At 45.6% G+C, this 25,630-nt stretch overlaps 1 protein-coding gene across 1 annotated transcript in view; it reads left to right on the forward strand.

Annotated features, from left to right (window-relative positions):
* dcn (decorin) overlaps positions 1-22,623 on the forward strand; it is a 38,350-nt gene extending 15,727 nt beyond the window's left edge. Inside the window, exons 3-8 of the mRNA XM_055650608.1 lie at positions 7,157-7,269; positions 15,255-15,468; positions 17,328-17,441; positions 19,281-19,374; positions 20,742-20,880; positions 21,799-22,623. Coding sequence (XP_055506583.1) covers positions 7,157-7,269; positions 15,255-15,468; positions 17,328-17,441; positions 19,281-19,374; positions 20,742-20,880; positions 21,799-21,993 — 869 coding nt within the window. The 3' untranslated portion in view covers positions 21,994-22,623. The remainder of the gene's footprint in view (positions 1-7,156; positions 7,270-15,254; positions 15,469-17,327; positions 17,442-19,280; positions 19,375-20,741; positions 20,881-21,798) is intronic.
* The last annotated feature ends 3,007 nt before the right edge of the window (positions 22,624-25,630 follow it).

Here is a 25,630-nt window from a genome sequence, read left to right on the forward strand (position 1 = left end):
AGGCAGGACGGGACTATGACTGGAAGCTGAGAGTCTCGGTGAACAGATGGTTGACTAAGCAAGAATGTAACTTTAGAATGAATGAAATCTGCTTTGTACATGTCATGTACAACCCAGAGATCGTACTGATGTTGCCCGACCCACCGAGTTAGAACCCGATAGATTCACTAAAATGAATTCCCTTGATTGCCAAAGATAGACACAAAGTGCTGGAGTAACTCAACGGTCAGGCAGCATCCCTGGAGAAAAAGGACAGGTGACGTTTCAGATTGGGACCTTTCTCCAGATTTGCGTTACTCCAGCACTTTGGTATATCTTTGGTATAAACCAGCATTTCATTACTATGACACAAAAGCTGTAAAGACCCAAAAGGAGACTAACCTAGAGTCTAAAGCAGAGTGGAGGAGTTAGTGCAAGAGGACTAGAGGCAGCAAGCAGATTTACCAAAAGCTGATTAATTCAAACAAGCTCTTGCTGCTTTAGTTCCATTACTTCATTTCAGCTAAAATATCAGATGTGCAGGAAATTGCTTAGCTCTGAGTTCTTATTTCATTGCTTTCTGATGTTCCCTTGGCACATCACTTCTGCTGCAAATGTTTCCACCAGAACTCTTGGACCTGCCATTGCACCCGTTTGCAGAGCATTCCTTTCCAAGATTATGTATTTTCTTGTGCTTGTTGCAACGAAGGATGTGCGTGTGTGAGTGGAAACTTTCCTTGTTCTGCTTACCCAGTGAAAACATCGACCTTTGCTAAAGGATGCTGGAGTTAAAGGAAGACACAGAGTGCTGGAGTATCTCAGCGAGTCGGGCAACATCATAGGTGATGTTGCAGGTCAGGACTCTTCTTCAGACTGACTGTGGTGGGGGTGGAAGGGATTGTTGGGGGGTGAAGAAAGCTGGAAGAGTGGGAGGACAAAGCCGGGAAGGCAATTTGCCAAGAATGAAGATGGGCCCCAACCTGAAATGTCACCCATCATTTTCCTCCAGAGATGCTGCTTGACCTGCTGAGTTACTCCAGCATTTTGTGCCTATCTTAGGTAATATGCCAAAGCAGGTGAGCAGGGATTTTAGATAGACTGGTTGGATAAAGACCCGAGATGAAAAGGTGGAAGGTGTGAGGCAAAAGGATTGAAGAGTTGGGAATTGTGAATCTAGAGGAAAGAATGTAGGTTGATTCATAAAATGGTAATCCAAATCGAAATAGTAAATGGATTCGCCATCTACAGAGAAAATCCAGTCAATTTGGATGACTGGGCCACAACTACTTATTAACGCCAGCTTCCCTCTGATTGAAATTCAGAAAGGAGCTTATTTAGCAACAGTGTTTGGAAATAAAGATCATGAGAGGGAAAGGATAGGATGAATGCACAGTCTTTTACCCAGTATTCAGTATAGACATTTAGGAGGTCATGTTGCAGTTATATGACATTGACGAGGCCACATTTAGTGTATTGACTTTCCATTAGGCTATAGGAAATATGTTGTCAAGCTGGAAAGGGCGCAGAGAAGATTTACAAGGATGTTGCCAGGACTCAAGGGCGTGAGCTATTGAGAGAGGTTGAGCAGGCTAGGACTTTATTCCTTGGAGTGCAGGAGGATGAGGGGTGATCTTATAGAAGTGTATAAGAGTATGAGGGGAATGCACAGAGTCTTTTACCCAGAGTAGGGGAATCTAGAACCAGGGAACATAGGTTTAAGGTGGGGAGTGAAAGATTTAATAGGAACCTGAGTGGCAATTTTTTTTACACAGGCGGTGGTGGGTGTATGGAACGAGCTACCGGAGGAGGTAGTTGAGGCAGCTACTATCAGAACATTTAAAAGACATTTAGACATGTACTTGGAGAGGAAAGTTTTAGAGGACTATGGATTTGTGGGACTAGTGCAGATGGGGTTTGTTGGTTGCTGTGGGCAAGTTGGGCTGAAGGGCCTGTTTCCACACTGTATGACTCCATGGCTCCTTCCTGCCTTGAGCCTTGCTCAGCAATGGAGAATAAACTCAATGAGGATTTAAGATTGGAAGAGGAAGGGTCTCGACCTGAAACATCACTCATTCCTTCTCTCCAGGGATGCTGCCTGTCCCGCTGAGTTACTCCAGCATTTTGTGTCTACCTTCGATTTAAACCAGCATTTGCAGGTCTTTCCTACACAGAGGAATACATTAGGTCCAGTCAAATCCAGGGTATCTTACCCGGGGAGTTTTGTTAAAACCTTTCCCCCATTTCGCCGAACCCTGCTGCTTTCCGAAGATAGACACAAAACGCTGCAGTAACTCAGTTGGTCAGGAGAAAAGGAATAGGTGATAGTTTGGGTCAGAAAGTCTGAAGAAGGGTTCCCACCCGAAACATTACAATACCTTTTTTCCTGAGATGCTGCCAGCATTTTGTGTCTATCTTCGGCATAAACCTGCACCTACAGTTCCTTCCTACACATTTTGCCTGCTGCTACCAAATGGTGAAATGCCTGGATAAAGTGGATGTGGAGAAAATGTTTCCAATGGTGGGAGAGTCCAGACCAGAGGCTCAGAGCCTCGGAATAAAAGGACATACCTTTAGAAAGGAGATGAGGAGCAATTTCTTTAGTCAGAAGGTGGTGAATCTGTGGAATTCTTAGCTACAGATGGCTGTGAGGGTTGTCAATAGATATTTTTAAGGCAGATTCTTGATTAGTGTGAATGTCAAGGGTTATGAGGAAAAGGCGGGAGAGCGAAAGATAGATTAGCCATGATTGAATGGCAGAGTAGATCCGATGGGCTGAACGGCCTGAATTATGTTCCACTAACTTATGAATCTATGAATTAATGAACTTTCCCTCTCTGACCCAGAATTTAACTGAGTTAAAAGTGAGAGAATTTTAGCGAAATCTTTTTAATGTGAAGACGACAAACAAAACCGTGAAGCATGATTTTAAAGAGCTCTTCCTTCATTTAAAAAAAAAGATCTATTTCCCCAAAAACTCCTCCAGCTATCATTCCGACTTCACTTGCGGTGTAAGCCATCTGTCCAGGGGTTGGAAACATCTGCCTGTGACTGTAAGCTCACACGAGCACCCCTCTAACCGTCTACACCCAAGAAAACATGCCAGTCGAAAGTGACTGACAAGTAGTTTGCAAAGGCTTTTTCCATGGCCCTGTGATGTGGTGTGTTGTGTGTCAGTGCTGTGTGCAATGAGTGGTTTGCATTTGCTGCAACATGGTTTGTTTAGTCTTTGTCAGTTCTAGGTTCAACAAGTCCAAAGCTGTACTGGTTTTTCAATTACTGAACTCATCCATACTTCAGCTGCCTGCATCCTGACAAGTGCCCACATCTACTTAGTCATCCATCATTGACCTACAATGACTTGTGCCTTAATTCCAGCACTTCTTTTAGGCTTTCGTTTAGGCAGAAACAGGCCCGTCGGCCCACCGAGATCGTGCCGACCAACAATCACCCTTTAGACTTTAGAGGTACAGTACGGAAACAGGCCCTTCAGCCCATCGAGATCGCACAGACCTGTCATCACCCTGTACACTTGCACAATCCTACACACTAGGGGCAATTTACACTTTGCAGAAGCCATTTAACCTACAAACCTGTATGTCCCTGCAGTGTGGGAGGAACCTTGAGCACCTGGAGGAAACCCACATGGTCACAAGGGGAATGTACAAACTCTGTACGGACAGCACGCCTAGTCAGGATTGAACCCGAGACTCTGGCGCTGTGAGGCACCAACTCTACCACTGCGTTGTGTCTCTGTATAAAGTCTAAAGGGACTGTATTATTGCCTATCGTTCTACACAGGAGTTGATATGAATTAAATTAATTAAGTTGGTAAATGGCAAGTAGCAGTAGTGTAAGGAATTCAAGACTCAAGTTACAGGGAGAGGTTGGGAAGACTAGGACTCTATTCCTTGGAGCGCAGGAGAATGAGAGGTGATCTTGTAGAGGTATACAAAATCATGAGAGGAATAGATCAGGTAAACGTACAGAGTCTCTTGCCTTGAGTAGGGGAATCAAGAATCGAGGTTTAAGATAAGGGGGGGGGGGGGGGGAAAGATTTAATAGGAACCTGAGGAACCCTACAACTTTTTCACACAAAGAGTGGTGGGTGTATGGAACGAGCAGCCAGAGGTGTTACGTAGTTGGGGCAGGGACTATCACGATGTTTAAGAACCATTTAGCCAGGTACATGGATAGGACAGATTTAGAGGTATATGGGCCAAACACAGAGAGGTGGAACTAGTGTAGATGTGGTTGGTCGGTGTGGGTAAGTTAGGCAGAAGAATTGTCTCAACACTGTATGACTCTCACTCCAGGTAAGTACTGCATTTACTCAGTTCATGTGAAGGTTCCCAGTGGAGTTGCCCACAATCCTTCTGATGCCAGATTCCCTCCAATGAAGCAGCCAGTTTTAATTGGCAAACCCAGACTTACAGCTCCAGGCTACAGACTAAGGGAAGCTGGCGGCCCACCTCAACTCAAGTCAGACCCGCGCCAAGTCTGGGAAATTCAGGATTTCTATTGATGTGTCGCACTGAATACTAACTCCAGATCATAGGTTTCTTCAGGATATGATAGAGTCTTAGACCCAGCTTCGATCCTGACTATGGGTGCTGTCTGTATGGAGTTTGGATGACCAAGTGGGTTTTCTCTGGGTGCTCTGGTTTTTTCCCCACATTGTAAAGACGTGCAGGTTTGTAGGTTAATCAGCTTCAGTAAATTTGTCCCTATTGTGCAGGATGGTGCCAGTGTATGGGGTGACCACTGGGAAGAGCAGACTCAGTGGGCTGAAGGGCCTGTTTCCCCGCTGTATCTCTGAAGTCTAAAGTCTCTAAAGCCTAAAGCTGTGCAGCACGGAATCCGGCCCTTCAGACCACCTAGTCCATGCCGAACAAGTTAGCGTATTGGGTTTGCCCCACCTCCTTCCCCCCTGTGGCCCATATCCCTCTAAACCCTTCCTATCCATATACAGTATCTGCCCAAACGTCATTTAAAAGTCATTAGGTTCGTGTAATTGTATCTGTTTATACAGGTTCTTCAGGATAAATAATAGTGGGATAAATACTTCACTTATGTCAAAATTATGGCGAATTATGCAATCTTCACATCCACTCCCTACAAACCCGCACGTCTTTGGGATGTGGGAGGAAACCGGAGAAAACCCACGGGGTCACAGGGAGAATGTACAATTTCCGTATAGACAGCACCCGTAGTCGGGATTGAACCGGGGTCTCCAGCGCCCAGTGAGGCAGTAGCTCTACCCGCTGCACGGCTGTGCGTCCCCTGACTCGATTAGAGGTGGCACTCAGTCCACCTTGGTTCTTGATTTCTTGGTCCACCAAAATATTCCAAATGGAATTTAAACTGGAGGTGGCAACCTTGGGCTACACGATCTCCCAGAAACCAAACACTTTAACTCCCCTTCCCAGTCCCATACTCCCCTTCCCATTCTTCTCCCACTGTCAGAGTGAGGCCAAATGCCCAAATTGGAGGAACACCATTTCAAATTTCGCTTGGGCAGCTTCCAACCTAGCAGTATGAATATTGATTTCTCTAACTTCAAGTAACCCTTGCATTCCCTCTTTCTCTGTGCTTCCCTCACCCTCGCCATCGTACTAGTTTCACTGTCGTCCTGCTGAGTTTCACTGTTTGTATCACTCGTTATCACCTTCTCCACAGCCAACAATAGACCATTGTGGGCTCCATCTATCCTTGATTATCATTGCTGGCTTTGTTATATTTCATTCATTTGTCCTATATCGTTTCATACCTCTAGTTTCCCTCTCTCCTGACTCTCAGTCTGAAGAAAGGTCTCGACCCAAATCAATTCCTTTTCTCCAGAGATGCTGCCTGACCCACTGGGTTACTCCAGCTTTTTGTGTCTATCTTCTTGTGTGGAGCTGAATGGCCTATTACGTTTCTAAAAGTTTTCCAAACACTTTGTCAATGGTTTATGGCGGCCGTTGTTCACTGTTAACCTACTTGACATTAATTCCTGCGGCTGTTGGTCACATCTGCATTGTATTAAGTAAATTACACATTGTCAGGAATGGAACAAAATGCTTCAAGCCACATATTTTTGTTTTCTTTGAGAGAGAAATGGGGAGTTTTTTTTTGTTCAGCATCTGATAAATGTCTTGCCTAAAAGTATCACATTGAAAGAACCCTTCGAAGTCACCAATCAAACTCTCGTTCAATCTCAACTCTGTGAGACAGAAGATCACCATGCAGATAGCGTAGATCGTTACGAACATCTGCCTGCCTGCCTGCAGCCTAAATAAATCAAACCATTCCATGAATGTGTATTCTGAAATGTGATGTGGAGAAGATTGGCAGTTCTCGAGGCAGTAATTCTTCCCTTTGCTTTTCAGACTTTAGACTTTAGAGATACAGCGCAGAAACAGGCACTTCGGCCCCGCTAGTCCGTGCCGACCAGTAATCACCCCGTACATTAGAGCCCTATCCTACACACTAGGGACAATTTACATACTAGAGACAATTTACAATTTTTACCGAAACCAATTAACCTACAAACCTTTAGTTTAGTTTAGAGATACAGAGCGGAAACAGGCCGTTCGGCCCACCGACTCTGCGCCGACCATCCTGAAAACACCCGCAGTCAGGATCGAACCCGGGTCTCTGATACTGTAACGCAGCAACTTTACCGCTGCACCACTGTGCTATTTTTTTCAGTATAGCCATTGCCTCAGCGTAAAATGACGTACCTTTAGAAAGATGAGGTGAATTTCTTTAGTCAGAGGGTGGTGAATTTGTGGAATTCGTTGCCACAGACTGCTGTGGAGGCCAAGTCAATGGATATGTTTATGGCAGAGATTGAGAGATTCTTGATTAGTAAGGGTGTCAGGCGTTATTGGGAGAAGGCATGACTGATTTATCTTTCCCTCTCAACCCGTTCTCCTGCCTTCTCCCCGTAACCCCAACAACCCCCATTTGCCGGCCTTGTTCCTCAAGCCCCCCGTCTCTGATCTTCGGGGACCGAGCAGGGGCCGGCTCGACGGTTCCCCCTACAGGCCGAGGCTCACCAGGTCTTTGGGCGATTGGACCTCCAATCTTCGTACGGGACCCGCTGGAGTAACTTCTGTCATTCGTTCGTCTAATGTCCAAGTATTTTTAAGCAGTCCTTTTTTAAGATTGTCTTTTCACCTTGTTCCTGAACCAGGTCTCACCAATGTACCGGAGAATATTCCCAAAGACACCACACTGCTTGACCTGCAGAACAACAAGATCACAGAGTTAAAGGAAAATGACTTCAAGAACCTGAAGAACCTTCACGTAAGTTGGTGGGTAACGTTGGCCGGGCTTTCATTCCTGAGGTGGTCCGGTTGACTCCACATGTCAACGGCAGGGTTGAGGCCTCAGCTCTTCACCTTGAACTTCTCCTCAGCTTCTTCCCGCAGGCTATAAGACTGATAAACGGACTTAGGCCCCTGCCAAAGTATCGCGCACCAACCATCAACCTGGACACAATGCAGCAGCTGTCGATTGGAACGCCTGTTGATGTTTAGTAGAGAGTAGAGTGTTTAATTTAATTTGTTCATGATATATGTATTTTTATTTCTATTTACCTGTTGTTATTTGTACTGCACACTGAATGGACACTGGTTGAGCAACTTTTTTTGTTTCCTCTGGGTATGTGAGTACTCAGGAAATGACAATAAAGATATACTGATACTGATACTGAACTTGCCTCATTGAGGCCCTTCTCCAGTTTCTGGTGACAGTTTAGTTTATTATTGTCACTTGCACCGAGCTACAGTGAAAAGCTTATTTTGCTGTGTGCTATCCAGTCAGCGAACAGACTATACATGATTAAAACCAAGCCGTCCACAGTGTACAGATACAGGATAAAGGGAATATCGTTTAGTACAAGATAAAGTCTGATTTAAATAGTTCAAAGGTTTCCAATGAGGGAGATGAAAGATAGAAACAAATTGCTAGAGTAACTCAGTGGGTCAGGCAACCCCTCTGGAGAAAAGGAATATGGGATGTTTCAGGTCGAGACCCTTCTTCAGACTCCAATCTAAAGAAGAGTCTAGACCTGAAACATCACCAATTCCTTTTCTCCAGAGGTGCCGCCTGACCCGCTGAGTTACTCCAGAATTTTGTGTCTATCGTCAGTATAAACCAGCATCTGCAGCTCCTGTCATGTTTAATGCAAGATAAAGTCCAGTAAAGTGCGATTAAAGATAGCCCGAGGGTCTCCAATGAGGTAGCTGGCAGGTCAGGACTGCTCTCTAGTTGGTGACAGGTTGGCTCAGTTGCCTGAGGCCTGGGCTAACATTCACATGGAATAACAATTTGTAAAGTTGCAGTGACAGCAGAAGAATCTTAACTTGGCTTCAAATGAATCTGGGAGTAAAATGCCGGGATCTGGAAGTGCCCACGTTCACCAAAAAACTTCTTGGAATGTTTTTACCAAAATCTTTAACTAAATGTGCAGCTTGGAATTTACGTCCCTTTGGGTTTAGAAGAATGTAGGGGGTGAGAGGTTTATTGGCACAGATCAGGAGGCTGGACCTTTGGCCCATCATGTGCTTACTAATTAAATATTCATAAGCTCTAACCCCATTGGTCTTGGCCATTAACTTGTAGGCAGCAGCACTTTCAAGTGTGTGATCAAAAACTTCATCGGGGAGCATTTGATTGATTAGTTGAAAGATATGGCATGGAAACGGGCCCTTAGGATCAGGAATCTGAACCGTCCCCTCACCAACTACAGGGAGGTCATGACCTCCCGTCTACCTCATTGGAGATCATTGAACAACCTTTGATTGGACTTTATTGGACTTTATCTTGTATTAAATGTTATTCCCTTTCTCCTGTGTCTACACTGTGGATGGCTTGAATGTAATCTTGAATGGCCTTTTCGCTGACTGGATAGCGCGCAGCAAAAAGCTTTCTGCTGTCCACGTGACAATAATAACCTAAACTAAACTGAGTCCACGTCAACCATCAATTACCCGTACACACAAGTATGATGTTATTGCATGTTCTCATCCACTCCCTATGCACTAGGTGCAATTTTACAGAGGACCAATAAACCTACAAACCTGCACGAGTTTGTTGAAAGTAGGAGGAAACCCCGGAGCATCGGAAGAAGGTGTAACCCACACAGACAGCACCCGAGGCCAGGATTGAACCTGTCACTCTGACGCTACGAGGCAGCAGCTCCAGCAGCTGCGCCACTGGGTTTTGAAGAGAGTTGCTGCCTCTACCAATGAAACTGAGTCCTTCGAGGGGTCTGTAGGGTTGAACCAGACAGTCCACTTCCTCAGGATGGTTCTGAGATCTGTGGCCTTTGAGGAAGGAAGAGGACAAGCGTTTTAGTTACTCCAGCATTTTGTGTCTATCTTCAGAGTAAATCTTTGGAATTCTGTAATCCAGACAGCTGTGGAGTTAAAGGTAAAACAGATAAGTCATAGAAGCAGAAGTAGGCCATTCCACCCATCAAATCTATTCCACTATTCCATCATGGCTGATCTATCTTTTCCTCTCAACCCTGTTCTCCTGCCTTCTCCCTATAACCCTAGACACCCTTACCAATCAAGTATCTGTCAATCCCCACCTTAAAAATACCCAAGGACATCCTCCACAGCCATCTGTGGCAATGAATTCCACAGATTCATCACCCTCTGACTAAATAATTTTCTCCTCATCTCCTTTATAAAGGTACGTCCTTTTATTCTGAGGCTCTAGACTCTCCCACTAGTGGAAACTCTCCATATCCACTCTGTCCAGGCCTTTCGCTATTCTGTTTATAGATATTGGAGATTAGATGGAAAAGTGGCACCGTGGTGCAGCGGGTAGAGCTGCTGCCACACAGCGCCAGATAAAGGGGTTAGATCCTGACCTCCGGTGCTGTCTGCATGGAGTTTGCACGTTCTCCATGTGACCGTGTGATGCCTCATCCAGAGTTTCCTCCCAACTCCCAAAGACACTGGGCGGCCACGGTATCGCAGCGCCAGAGACCCGGGTGCTGCCTTTACGGAGTTTGTATGTTCTCCCTGTGACCTTGTGGGTTTTCTCCGAGATCTTCGGTTTCCTCCCACACTCCAAAGGCGTACAGGTATGTAGGTTAATTGGCTTGGTGCATGTGTAAATTGTCCCTTGTAGTAGGACAGTGTTAATGTGCTGGGGTCGCTGGTCGGTGCAGACTTGGTGGGCCAAAGGGCCTGTTTCCGCGCTGTATCTCTAAACTAAACTAAACATGCGTGTTAGGTTAATTGGCCCTTTGTAAAATTGTCCCTAATATGAAGGAATGAATGAGAAAGTGGCATAACATAGAACTAATAGGGCGGCAGGTGGCGCAATGGGCTAAGTGTTCGGCTGGCGACCGGAAGGTAGCCGGTTCGAATCCCGCTTGGAGTGCATACTGTCGTTGTGTCCTTGGGCAAGACATTTCACCCACCTTTGCCTGCGTGTGAATGTGTGTGAATGATTGGTGGTGGTTGGAGGGGCCGTAGGCGCAGATTAGCATCCACGCTTCCGTCAGTCTGCCCCAGGGCAGCTGTGGCTACAGAAGTAGCTCACCACCACCGAGTGTGACTGAGGAGTGAATGAATAATGCGATGTAAAGCGCCTTGAGTATCTAGAAAGGCGCTATATAAATCCCATCCATTATTATTATTATTAATCCATCGCAAGGAACTACAGATGCTGGTTTACGCCGAAGATAGATGCAAAATGCTGGAGTAACTCAGTGGGTCAGGCAGCACCACAGGTTGAAAAGGAATTGGTGACATTTCATGTCGAGACCCTTCCTCAGACTCGGGAAGGAAACTAGTGCAAACGGGTGATTAGAGGTCGGCGTGGACTTGGTGGACCGAAAGGCTTATTTCAATGTTGTATCTGTCAATCAAAATTCAATCAAAGTGGACTTGAAATGAAGATGAGCCAATATTTTACTTGCTGAAGGAGCAGGATGAAGGAACCTTATGGCCAATTGGTTTAATGGGCTGAAACAGCTTCAACTTATTTTTTTTATAGCCTGTCCTCGACAAAAGTTAAATAAGCCAAAGTACATGTTATTTCCAAAAAGTCTTTCTCCTTCAGTTGAAGGTACCAAAACCACAAGTGGGGTAAGTGTTGCGTGCGGTCACCAGGTCTGGACGCATTGGGAGAGGCTTCATCACAAGGTCTCTTGCCGCCAACCATTGTTCAGGCAAAACAGGCCCTTCCCTTACCTCCAGTGCTTTTATTGGTCTCAAACCAAAGTATTCACAGGAAATATAAAAAATAAAAACTGGTCCCCTGGTGTATTGTGATGTTGGATTGCATTACTGTTGAGTTCTGTGTCTGAGAGCTAAGTTTTGGACGTGGATATGTTCCTCTAGAAGTGCGTTATGTTTGGAAGTGAATAATAGTCTCAGGATACATTTCTAACCTTTTATTTTTAACATGGCTCCATTTTGATGGTGTATCGTCCAGACATTGCTGACTGAAGGATCAAGTTTAAATTCCTGGAAACACTAGCATGGTTTTGCAGAGTTAGCAACCTTGAAATGTTAAAACCGCAAGGGCGGCACGGTGGCACAGCGGTAGAGCTGCTGGCTTACAGCGCCAGAGACCCGACTTCGATCCTGACTACGGGTGTTGCCTGGATGGAGTTTGTACATTCTCCTGTGACCACCTGGGTTTTCCCTGGGTGCACTGGTTTCCTCCCACACTTCAAAGATATACAGGTTTGTAGGTTAATTGGCTGGGTAAAATTATAAATTGTCCCTAGTGTGAAGGATAGTGCTAGCATACGGGGTGAATACTGGTTGGCATGGACATGGTTGGCCGAAGTACGGAAACAGGCCCTTTGGCCCATCAAGTTCATGCCGACAAGCAATCCCGCACACTAAGACTGAGGCAGCAACTCTACCGCTGTGCCATCGTGCCATCAAAGTAAGTCCCTCCTCATCTCTCTTTCTGCCCCTTCACTGCCCCTTTATTTAGTCTCCTTCCCAGTTCTGACGAAGAAGCATTGACGTAAAACATTGACTTTATTTCTCTTCCCACAGATGCTGACTGACCTGCTGGATTTTTTTTCTGTTTTCATTTTAGATTTCCAACATCTGCAGTTTATTTTGATTTTCAAATATTTTAAGAGACTTGTCGAACACAATTTAGTTTTCATAAATCTTGTGACTGCTGAATCCCATGGTTATTTTCCAGGAGCTCTGTTATTTCTTCCTTTGTTAAGAGATCCCAGCGTTTTGTCTACGATTAATGGCAGGGGTAACTGGTCCATACCTTAGAAACAAGGAACTGCAGATGCTGGTTTACACAAAAAAAACAAAGTGCTGGAGTAACTCAGTCGGTCAGGCAGCAACTCTGGAGAACATTGGAAAGGTTGTGTTTAGGGTTGGCCCCTTCGTCAGACTGATCCCATCTCCAGGGATGCTGTCTGACCTGCTGAGTTACTCCAGCACTTTATATATTTTTGTGTAGCACAGCATCTGCAGTTCCTTGTTTCTGAATGATAGACCTATTGGTCAATTTTGTGCTTTATCCCTCTTGGTCTTCAGGTCTTAAATTGTGAGTTTAATTGAGTTCATATATGTCACGTGCACCGAGGTACAGTGAAAAGCTTTTTGTTGCATTGCTATCTAGTCAGCTACCCTGTGAACGGCTCAATTGTAATCATGTGCAGTCCTTTCGCTGGCTGGCTAGCACGCACCAAAAAGCTCTTTGCTGTAACTCAGTACACATGACAATAATAAACTAAACTATAGCTGTTACTAGAATCTTTAGGAGAAATTAAGAGTTGACATTTCGGGCCGAGACCCTTCTTCAGACAAAGAACCTAAGCGGAATTCGAGAGTCAAGAGTGTTTTACTCGTTGGAGTTTAGAAGGATGAGAGGGGAACCTCATTGAAGCATTGAAGAGTGAAAGGCTCGGTTAGAGTGGATGTGGAGAGGATGCTTCCACTAGTGGGAGAGCCTAGGACCAGAGGCCAAAGCCTCAGAATAAAATTATGTTCCTTTAGAAAGGAGTTGAGGAGGAATTTCTTTAGTCAGAGGGTGGTGAATCTGTGGAATTCAATGCCACAGACGGCTGTGGGAGCCAAGCTATTCGGCAGTTTTAAGGTGAAGATTGACAAATTCTTAATTAGTACGGTTGTCAGGGGTTATGGTGGGGGGGGGGGTGGAGGCAGGAGAATGGGGCTAAGAAGGAAAGATCGATCGGCCATGGTGTAGTAGTCTCGATGGGCCGAATAGCCTAATTCTGCTTCTACAACTTATGGACCTTATAGAAACATAGAAAATAGGTGCAGGAGTAGGCCATTCGGCCCTTCGAGCCGGCACCGCCATTCAAAATGATCATGGCTGATCATCCAACTCAGTATCCTGTTCCTGCCTTCTCTCCATACCCCCCTGATCCCTTTAGCCACAAGGGCCACATCTAACTCCCTCTTAAATATAGCCAATGAACTGGCCTCAACTGCCTTCTGCGGCAGAGAATTCCAGAGATTCACCACTCTATGGACATGAAACATCACAATTCATTTTTTCCAGATGTAAACCAGCATCTGCGGTTTCTTCCTACACGCTAGTCTTTATGACGATACCACAGAGGGAACCAGTGAGCTGAGCCTCATCTGAAGTTTATTAGAGAAGCCTTGATGCTGGGAGTACATTAGAAAAATTTAAGACAAAATGTTAATAGTTTAAAACCGCATTGGAGGAAAATATAATCAGTTGTGTTCAGTGGTCTCATAGAGTCATACAGTGTGTAAACAAGCCTTTCAGCCCAACTTGCCCACACTGACCAACACTAGTCCTACATGCCTGCGTTTGGCCCATATCCCTCCAAAACTGTCCTAACCATGTACCTGTGTAGGAAGGAACTGCAAATCTTAGTTTAAACCGAAGATAGACACAAAATGTTGGAGTAACTCAGCAGGACAGGCAGCACGTCTGGAGAGAAGGAATGGGTGACGTATCGGGTCGAGACCCTTCTTTAGACCCGATCTGGAGAAGGGTCTCGAGCCGAAAAGTCACCCATTCTTTCTCTCTAGAGATGCTGCCTGTCCTGCTGAGTTACTCCAACATTTTGTGTCTATCCATGTATCTGTCGAATAGTTTCTTAAACTTTGCAATAGTCCCTGCCTCAACTACCTCCTCTGGCAGCTTGTTCCATAAACCCAACACTATTTGTGTGAAAACGCTACCCCTTAGATTCCTATAAAATCTTTCTCCCTTTCACCTTAAATGTACGTCCTCTGGTTCTCGATTCCCTTACTTTGGGGAAGAGTCTCTGTGCTGCTACCCGATCTATTCCTCTCATGATTTTATCCACCTCTACAAGATCACTCCTCATCCTCCTGCGCTCCAAGGAATAGAGCCCCAGCCTGCTCAACCTATCCCTATAGCTCAGGCTCTCGAGTCCTGGCAACATCCTAGGGTCTTGTTCTTGTAGAACAGCAGTTACATTTTTACGATGATCTAAATTTCTCCCAGATGATACTGAAGAGGATGTACGAGCATCTCAAAGGTTGATTCATTCGGAGATCATTTTTTGTTAGAAAATGTGAATTACTTTTTCCAAGGGAAGTCCAAAATGGTCACTATAAACATAAATGGCACTATTCTTTGAACATTCCCACTTCTGGTTTTAATTAATATATTCTAACTGGGTATCCAGCAGGTTGTGAAATGGAAGCATTAACTGTTAAAGTTGGCAAACTATTACTGGAGAACTTGCCTGGCCAAACAAGGCTCTTGTATCTGGCGAGTGCAAGAAATTGCAGAGACTTGTGGACGCCGCCCGAGACCATCACACAACCTTCCATTAACTCTATCCACACTCCACGCTGCCTCGGCAAGGCCTCCAGCATAATTAAGGAACAGTCTCACCCCCGGATACTCCCTCTTCTCCCCTCTCCCCTCTCCCCTCAAGAAAGAGGCACAGAAATGTGAAAATGCACACCTCCAGATTCAGGGATAATTTCTTCCCAGTCGTTATCAGGCATCTGAACCATCCTCTCACCAACTTGTGAGTGGTACTGAGCTATTACTGACCTTATTGGAGACCCTCATACTATCTTTAATCAGACTTTACTGGACTTTATCTTTCACTAAACATTATTCTCTTCATCCTGTATCTGTACACTGAGGATGGCTTAATTGTAATAATGTATTGTCTTTCCACTGACTGGATAGCACTCAACAAAAGCAAAACACTGTACCTCGGTACACGTGACAATTAACTAAACTAAAGTAGGTTGGTTTGCTGAGAGTTATTTTGAAGGCTCTCTTTTTTTTTCTAGGCCTTGATCCTGGTTAATAACAAAATCGGCACGGTGCATCCCAAAGCCTTCGCGTCTCTGATGAAGTTACAGAGACTTTACCTGTCCAAGAACCTGCTGAAAGAGATCCCAGCAAACATGCCTCCCTCACTCCAGGAACTACGCATCCACGAGAACGAGATCACCAAAGTGAAGAAGCATGCTTTTGACAACTTGTCGCAGGTGTACGCCTTAGGTATGTCGCATCTCTGTTGAGCTGGTCCAGGCGTCTCTGTTACGCTCGTCCTAGCCCGGAACTAACCGTTAGCTTAGTTTAGAGATACAGCGTGGAAACAGGCTCTTCAGCCCACCGAGTCCGCGCTGACCAGCGATCACCCCATACACTAACACTATCCTACATACTGGGGGCAATTCACAATTTTACCAAAGCCAATTAACCTACAAGCCTGTACATCTTTGGAACGTGGGAGGAAACCAAAGCACTCGGAGGAAACCCACGCGGTCACAGGGAGAACGTACAGACTGTGCCTGAAGTCAGGCCCTGCTGAAACTAGTCATGTAACTGGTCCTGAAAATCTATAGGAAGCTTTGTTTAGTTTAGAGATACAGCATGGAAACAGACTCCTCAGCCGACTGAGTCCATGCCAGCCAGTGATCTTCCATACAGTATAGAAGTTGGGATGTAATGTTAAAATTGTACAAGGCATTGGTGAGGCCAATTCTGGAGTATGGTGTACAATTTTGGTCGCCTAATTATAGGAAGGATGTCAACAAAATAGAGAGAGTACAGAGGAGATTTACTAGAATGTTGCTGAAACCCAGGCAACTAAGTTACAGAGAAAGGTTAAACAAGTTAGGTCTTTATTCTTTGGAGCGCAGATGGTTAAGGGGGGACGATAGAGGTCTTTAAAATAATGAGAGGGATAGACAGAGTTGATGTGGATAATCTTTTCCCATTGAGAGTAGGGAAGATTCAAACAAGAGGATATGACTTGAGAATTAAGGGACAGAAGTTTAGGGGTAACATTAGGGGGAACTTCTTTACTCAGAGAATGGTAGCTGTGTGGAATGAGCTTCCAGTGGAAGTGGTGGAGGCAGGTTCGATTTTATCATTTAAAAATAAATTGGATAGCTATATGGACGGGAAAGGAATGGAGGGTTATGGTCTGAGCGCAGGTAGATGGAATTAGGGGGAAAAAAAAGTGTTCGGCACAGACTTGAGGGGCCGAGATGGCCTGTTTCCGTGTTGTAATTGTTATATGGTTATACACTAGACACAATGGTTCAATGGTACTTTTATGGTCACATGTGTAAGTGGACAGTGAAATGCTTCCCTCTTCGGGACCAATTACAGGAGCCAATCAACCTACAAACCTGCACGTCTTTAGAATGTGTGAGGAATCCCGGTGAAAACCCACACGGTCACAGAGAGAACGTACTAACTCCACACAGACAGTACCTGTTGTCAGGATTCAACCTAGGTCACTGGCGCTGCGAGACAGCAACTCCACCGTTGTTGCCGTCAGCTTCACAAGATTCATTTCATCACTCACTTACAAATAGTATTTATTTGTAGATTTTTTATGTGTGAATCTTCAGTTTTTTTTGTTAATGTTCTCTCATTGTGCTACCCCAGGTACTAGAAACTAGTTGGGCTGGGGGGAGTTTTAGTTAAAGTTTAGTTTAGTTTAGAGATATGGTGCGGTAACAGACTCTTCGGCCCATCAACTCCGTGCCGACCAGCGACCCCTGTACACTGGCATTATCCTACACACTAGAGACAATTTACAATTTTACCGAAGCCAAAACAACCTACAAACCTGTTCGTCTTTGGAATGTGGAAGGAGACTGGAGCACCCGGGGAACGCCCACGCAGTCACAGGGTGAACGTACAGAAATCATACGGACAGCACCCGTAGTCAGGATCTTCCATCGCGCCCATCTTTTAATACGTATGTGGTGTGGGTAAAGCCGGTCTGCGGAGAAAGAGCAGAGAGGTAGTTCAAGGAGCTAGCACGACTGCGATGGGCCCAACTGCCTCCTGTGAGATTCCATGTCTATAACATTTATTTTCAATCCATTTCTGCCCCACAGAAATGGGCGGCAATCCCCTGAAGAACTCCGGCATTGACAGCGGGGCGTTCAAAGGGCTGAAGAAGCTTTCCTTTATGCGTCTGTCGAACACAGCCCTCACTGCCATCCCCAAAGGTAATGACTTAACGAAGCGGTAAAGTTCACACGTTCATAAGCCATACGAGCAGAATTAGGCCACTCGGCCCATCGAGTCTACTCTGCCATTCAATCATGGCTGAGCTACCTTTCCCTCTCAGTTAGAAGGGGCCGGACAAATCATGGCCGTCAACAGATGACCTCGGGCGAGAGGGTTCCCTGATAGGCAGATTGTTAGACAAAGGTTAGATATAGTAGCAGTTGTGAGCCCAAAATGAATACATAATTTTCCAGTGTCAAGCTAAAAGCAGTTTTGGTGGGGTGGAGGGGGAGGGGAGAAACTAGTGCATGTTCATAAGGTCATGTCATAGGAACAGAATTAGACCATTTGGCCCTTTGAGTCTACTCCGCCATTCAATCATGGCTGATCTATCTTTCCCTCTCAACCCCATTCTCCTGCATTCTCCCTGTAATCTTTGACGCCCTTCCTATTCAAAAATCTGAAGAAGGATCTCAACCCGAAATGTCACCTGTTCCTTTTCTCCAGAGATGCTGTTGAGCCGCTGAGTTACTCCAGCATTTTATGTCTATCAAGAATCTGTCAATGACCACTTTAAAAATACCCAATGACTTGGCCTCCACAGCCGCCTGTGGCAATGAATTCCACAGATTCACCACCCTCTGGCTAAAGAAATTCCTCCCCATCTCCTTTCTAAAGGTACGTCCTTTTAGATGGCCATGCCCTCTGGTTCTGGACTCTCCCACTAGTGGAAACATCCTCTCCACATCCATTCTATCCAGGCCTTTCACTATTTGGTAAGTTTCAATGAGGTACCCCCTCATCCTTCTAAAAGTGACCCAAGATAACTGACAATGGAGCGATCTTCGTGTCCTATCATGCTTACTCTTCTGTGTTTTATCTGTTCACAGCTTGCTCAAGTTCTTTATTTAGTTTAAAGAGACAGCCCATTGTCCAGAGTCCACACCGAACATTGATCATCAGTTCACACTAGTTCTAGTACCAGTATTTTGAATGCAGAGCGATAGGTTCTAGATTAGTATGGGTGTCAAAGGTTACAGGGGAGAAGAGTGAGGTTGTGAGGGAAAGATAAATCAGCCATGATTGAATGGCGGAGTAGACAATGGGCTAAATGGCCTAATTCTGCTCTTATGTATTATGAACTTACTATTGTGCGCTTTTATCAAGTAAAAGGGCCTGTCCCACGTGCATGCGACCTGCATGCGGCAAGCGCGACCAAACCAGAAGCGGGGGCCGCGCAGAGGTCGAGTGAGTGAAGTGAAGTTCGAGCGAATTCCACGGGATGTTTGCGCATGACGTCCGGCATCTATACAACTGCCGGCAGGCCGTTGCCGCGCGGAATTTTTGAACACTTTCAGTTTTTTGGAGCCCCGCGTGATGGCGGGACCAGCTCCGCACAACTCCATAAGGCTCTGGCGATCGAAGTGGGACCGGCCCCGCGAGGCCGTACGGCTCAAGCGACCTCGTTAGGTCACGCTTGCCGCATGTAGTCGCATGCTCGTGGGACAGGCCCTTAACAATTAAATAATTGCACGCTATCTTTTATGGTGAACAGTAGTGTTACAGTAGTTCAAATATCTATATTGCTCCTGCCAACAGTCCCACTTAGCGGAGTAGACTCGATGGGCCAAATGGCCGAATTCTGGTCCTATGCCTCATGGACTCCACCAGCTGAGATCCCACTACTCCTAACCAGGGAAGTGCGGGATTGTGGAATCTCCCAAGCTCGGAATATATTGGAGACAATAGTTTATGGCTGAACACTTTGTTCTTCCAGGTTTGTTAGAGTTGCACCTAATTCATTTTTGAGTAATTTCTTTCCCCAACCACCCAACTAGATCTTCCGAGCTCTCTGTCTGAAATCCATCTCGATGGTAATAAAATCAGTCGGGTGAAAGCCGATTCATTGAAGGGTCTCCACAATTTGGTCAGGTAAGCTGTAACTCCAGTGCATTGTCTATGTGTGTCCAGTGATCTACTGTACAAAGTGCATTCTTCCAACTTTCATTCACTGTTGGTTGGCTTTGAATATTGTACAGGTCCACCACCGATTTTCGAGCAATTTGTGGTCCTGCACCTCCTTTAATCTGGACAAAATTATGGGAACTCGCTTGGCCCCCCCCCCAGAGGTCCCCATGAAAATGTGGTGCCTAGGCCAGATGAGGCGCCAATCTCGACCTCATTGGGACTTCCATGGCCTATCGGCGGGTGGAATTTGCCCACTGCGGCCAGGGCTCTGGAACTCTGGCCCGGCTGGAGCAGGCAGATCCTTTCCCACAGCCGACTTCCGCGACCAACTTTGCGGGCCGGTATCTTGGGCCCCCCCCCGGGGCCAAGACCACTGTTTGTCCGGTAAAACGGTGAATACGGCAAGGCTCTGGAACCAACAATGCTGGGAAATCGGTGGAGAACCTGTACTATATTTTCTTCTGTTCCCAGTTAATAAGATTTATGAAATACAAAGAACAGAAACAGGAATAGAGTTATTTCAGTTTGAACATAGAACAGTACAGCACTGAAACAGGCCCTTCAGCCCACAATGTTTGTGCCGGACATTATGCCAAAATAAACTAATCTCATCTGCCTGTTCATGATCCATATCCCTCCTGACAAAGGGTAGAGGTGAACATTAGACAACAGGGTGTCAGATCAGGAGAGAAGAGGAGGAATCAAATACAAAGCTGGAGATAAATTGAAGGGGACAGTGGAGGGGGATATAGGAGATTATTTATCTTATTGGGCTATTAATTCGATACAGGGTGATCAATTAGCTTGAACTGGATCTTGCCTTTTGATGGACAGGCAATGTAAAGGTAAGTAACAAGCACAATCTCTAACAACAGGAGATGAATCCATACTCTAATATGTGAAGGACTGAAGACCATACTGCCATTTAGCTTAGTTTAGCTTAGTTCACTGAGCTACAGTGAAAAGCTTTTGTTGACTATCATGATGACACTTGAGCCATCCGTGCTGTAAATACATGTAGGGAATAACATATAGGGCAAGAAAACGTTCAATTAAAAATAGTCCGAGAGTCTCCAATGAGGTAGATGGTAGCTCAGAACCGTGCTCTAAGATAGGATGGTTCGACAACTAAAGAGCGGTCCTCAGCTACCATCTATTGAATAAAATCTGTCTGCCAAGTTTACATATGCTTCGAAATCAGAGGCACCCTGTTCTCATCAGGTCCCAAGTTCCCAGCGAGAGTAGATACTCAATGACGATAGACTCTGCTATCAACCTGTAAGCCATGGCGGCATGGTCATTGTTGGTCTAATTGACTCCCATCATTGCAGGTTGGGTCTGAGCTTCAATGAGATTGCCTCTGTCGACAACGGGTCCCTGGATAATGCTCCGTACCTGAGAGAACTCCACTTGGACAACAACGCCCTCGTCAAGGTCCCTGCTGGCTTGGCTGACCACCGATACATACAGGTACATGGACCTCCCGCTCTGAGATGAGTATGTTGACGAACGTGCACAGTGGATCTTGCTATCCGGCCACTTTATCCACTGATCGTTGTAAGACATACATCTTTGTAGTCATACAGCTTGAGAATAGACCCTTGGGTCCACAATGTTAACATGGACCATTGAGTATCCATCGTAGATATACACAAAATGCTGAACGAACTCAGTGGGTCAGGTGATATCTCTGCAGAAAAGGAATCGGTGATCTTTTAGGGTGGAGATGCTTCTTCAGACAGTCGCTGAGTTACGTCAGCATTTTGTGTCTATCTTTGGTGTGAACCAGCATCTGCAGTTCCTTCCTACACATTACGTATCACACCATTTCCCAACAATTGGTCTGTTACCTACTCTCAGCGGTTCAATGATTTCTTCATTATCCCGTGTACCAAGGCACAGTGAAATAGTTTTTTTTGCATACAGCCCAGCAAGACTATCACCATGCATAAGCACAATCCCCCAGTTAGCACAAAATGTACAGAACAGCCTGCTGAGTCCATATGCAAGTCTTGTGCCATATGCAAGACACATGTCTTGGATATGCAAATGCTCATCCAAATACTGCTTAATGTTTAATTTTAGTTTAGTTCAGAGATACTGTGGAAACAGGCCCTTTGGCCCATCGAATCCACGCCGACTAACGACCACCTGTACACTGGACCTGTTTCCACGCTGTATTTCTAAACTAAAACAAACCAAACTAAACTAAATGCCAGTCATTTAAAATATAGGAGAATGCAGGTACACAAGTAAAATAATGATCTGCTGTTGTTGATGTTGCAACACAAGACCCAGCATTAAACAGTCAAGAAGCAAACAAGATGTATAACACGGCCTGTATTTCATTTCACTGATTATTGTTTGCCTTCCACCTTCTACCCGCAGGTAGTTTACCTCCACAACAACCGCATCACGTCCGTGAGCACCAACGACTTCTGCGGCCAGGATTACTACGCCAAGAAGAACCTGTACTCGGGGATAAGCCTCTTCAACAACCCCGTCCCTTACTGGGAGATCCAGCCAATCACATTCCGCTGCGCCATGAACCGAGCAGCCATCCAGCTCGGCAACTTCAAGTAAACCGCTCTCCCGCCCCATCATCTGCGAGAAGGAAATGCCGCGGGAAGCGCTGGTTACGTCTCGCACGGTCCTTTTGAAGAAGGGGAAGGGAGGGGAGGGGAGGGAGGGGAGGGAGGGAAAAGGGAAGGGGATTTTCCAAGAACTATCAGTAGGTTCAAGCCCGGCTTAATTCCAAAGGACAGATGCTACTAAACTCTCCATTATTCAAAAATAGGTATAGAAACTTGCATAATCTCAAGCCTCATGCTCTTGCCTGTCAACGTACTCGAACGCGCACACACATGTGTCTTATGCGGCTCGATTGCGGCCTATCGCCCGCTGGTAATTTATTGCCCTTGGTGTGATGATCTCTGTATCTCATGGCTCCTCTTGGCCCTAACCCGGGACAGTGAACCATTTATCGTCAGATTTCATCATAGTTTGAAGCAGCAACTGCGGCAGATTTGTAACGGCAAACTTTAGAAATGCTCCTGAGCTTGTTTGGCAGTGGAAGCCTTTGTGTGTGCTGGAAGGGGAGGGGGCCGGGGATTTTGACTGTTGATTTATTTTGTAAACTCTATGTATCATAAACAGCATGTTGGTGCTTGTACATCCAAACTGATACCAAGACTAAATATATTGTAAGCTAAAGGTTGTGTGATTCATTTATTTCAAAATGGATTCTTAAACCGGAGCTCATATGTTCATCTGTTCACAAGCCATAGGAGCAGAAGTAGGCCATTTGGCCCATCTATACTTCGCCATTCGATCATGGCTGATCTAGAAAGAAACACTGAACACATCCACTGAACACGTCTGTTCAGTCCGCATGGGCCTATGTGATCTCCCTGTTGCTAAACTCCCCCTCCCATTCCCACGCTGACATTTCTGTCTCAAGCCTCCTCCACCATCAGAGTGAGGCCTAACGCAAATTGGAGGAACAGCACCTCATATTTCACTTGGGCAGTCTACAACCCAGCGGAATAAACATTGATTTCTCTAACCAAGTAACCCTTGCTTTTCATCTCTCTGTCTCTCCACTCTCCCAGTTTCCATCTCATTTCACTGTCCTCCTGATTAATTTTACTGATTGTATGCATCATAGTCAACTTCCCCGTAGCTAACAATGAACGATGTTACACTTCCTGGATCAGTATCTGCTTTGACCGCCACTTCCACTTTAATACTACTCATAAACAGATGGATTCACATCTGCTGAGAAGGGGAGTCACTAATGACAGGATACCAACTGCACATTTTGAAGATTAACATTGAAGGACTATAGCACCAAAGAACTGCAGCTGCTGCTTTATACCAAAGTCAGACACAAAGTGCTGGAGTAACTCAGTGGGTCAGGCTGTATCTCTGGCGAAAAAGGATAGGTGACGTTCGGGATACTTCTATCTGAAGAAGTGTCCCAAAGTGAAACGTCACCTATCCATGTTCTTCAGACTTGAGAAGGGTACCGACCCACAAGATCACCTATCCTTTTTCTCCAGATATGCTGCTTGACCAGCTGAGTTACTCCAACATCGGTGTCAATCTTTGATTGAAGGAAGCGATGATGGAAAAACATAACGTGAGAAGGAATAGGGATCATTGTTATGTTGTTTGACTTCACTCCATGTCTTACATTGTTAACTAACTAAGACAGTGTCAGTCTCTCCCACAATATGGGTACTTAACTAGATGGGAGGCAAGGTGGTGCAGTGGTACGGTTATTGCCTTACAGTGCCAGAGACACGTTTGATCCTGACTACGTGTGCTGTCTGCACGGAGTTTGTATGTTATTCCTGTGACTGCGTGGGTTTTCCCCGGGTGCTCTGGTTTTCTCCCACACTCCAAAGATATACAGGTTATTTGGCTTCAGTAAAGATTGTACATTATTGACAACACAAACAGGTTGATGCCAACACCCCATAAGGTCACAGGGTCATAAGTGATAGAAGTAGAATTAGGCCACTCGGCCCATCAAGTCTACTCCGCCATTCCATCATGGCTGATCTATCTCTCTCTCCTAACCCCATTCTCCTGCCTTCTCCCCATAACCTCTGACAGCTGTACTGATCAAGAATCTCTCGATCTCTGCCTTAAAGATAACCACTGACTGGGCCTCCGGGTGCTCTGGCTACAGAATTCCATAGATTCACCAGCCTCTGACTAAAGAAATTTCTCCTCATCTCCTTCCTAAAAGAACAACCTTTAAGTCTGAGGCTATGACCTCTAGTCCTAGACTCTCCCACTAGTGGAAACATCTCCCCACATCCACTCTATCCAAGCGTTTCAGTATTCTGTATGTTTCAATGAGGTCCCCCCTCATTCTTCTGCACTCCAGCAAGTACAGGCCCAGTGCTGTCAAACACTCAAATTGCAGAAATTGAGAGTGCACAGAGCGAAGTCAGCCCAGTTTTCATTCATGGTGAATGAGAAAGAATTTGTGTTAATCCCACTACTCTGTTCACGGCCTGAGGTCTTGCGAGTCTCGACACATGAAGTGCTCCCCTAACCTGCTTTGGATTCATTCCTTCAGCACCTTCTCAGGTGGCAAGTTCCAACCTAGTCAGCAGCGGTGAAGTGTGCAAGACTTCAGCTTTGTTATCTTTAACATGAAGAAGCACATCCATCCATCCGTACTATTCTGATTTGGACCTACAGTTTTGCTTGGTTTAGAGATACAGCGTGGAAACGGTAACATGGACCCACTGAGTCCGCACCAACCAGCAATCCCAGCACACTGTCCTACACACACTGGGGACAATTTTACCAAGCCAATTGGCCTACAAACCTGCACGTCTTTGGAGTGTGGGAGGAAATTGGAGCACCAGAGAAAACCCACGCAGTCACAGGGAGAACGTACAAACAGAGACAACACCAGCAGTAGGCAGGATTGAACCTGGGTCTCCGGCAGTGTGAGGCAGCAGCACTACCTCTACACCACTGTTTATCCTGGTTACCGATCCTTGTGCCTTCTCATTCACTATCTCTGTAATGTACTCCAGCCTTACAAAGCTCAGAGACCTCCTCACCCTCTCCGTTCCCTATGTTGCATAACTCCAACCTCAGTGGCTGCTTTTTAGATTCAGGTTTAGGTTTAATACTGTCACATGTACAGAGGTACACAATGAAAAGCTTGCTGTCCAAACAGATCCGGTAAACCATACATAAAACTATTTGTTCAAACTCATATAATAAATAGAGCAAAGGGGAAGGTACAGAGTGCAGAATATTGTTCTCAGCATTGTAACAGGGGGGGAAGAAGCTGTTCCTGAGTTACGTGGTGCACCATTTCAAGCTTCCTTACCTTCCGCGAGACACCCCACCCAGAAAGTGAATCCCTAAAACTCTCCCATTTCTACAGTTATTTCCTCATTCAAAATACTCCTGAAAATCAAACTTTCTTCTGCCCTTATATCTCCTTCTGTGACTAATGGGCCTGTCCCACTTAGGTGATTTTTCAGTGGACTGCCGGCGACTATCAAGTTGACGGCAGTCGCCCGAAAAACCAGCAACTGGAACGGCGACAGTCAGAGTGGAACACACACACACACACACACACACACACACACACACACACACACACACACACACACACACACACACACACACACACACACACACACACACACACACACACACACACACACACACACACACACAC

Source organism: Leucoraja erinacea, chromosome 19 (assembly GCF_028641065.1).
Source record: "Leucoraja erinacea ecotype New England chromosome 19, Leri_hhj_1, whole genome shotgun sequence".
In the NCBI taxonomy this organism is placed as follows: Eukaryota; Metazoa; Chordata; class Chondrichthyes; order Rajiformes; family Rajidae; genus Leucoraja; species Leucoraja erinaceus.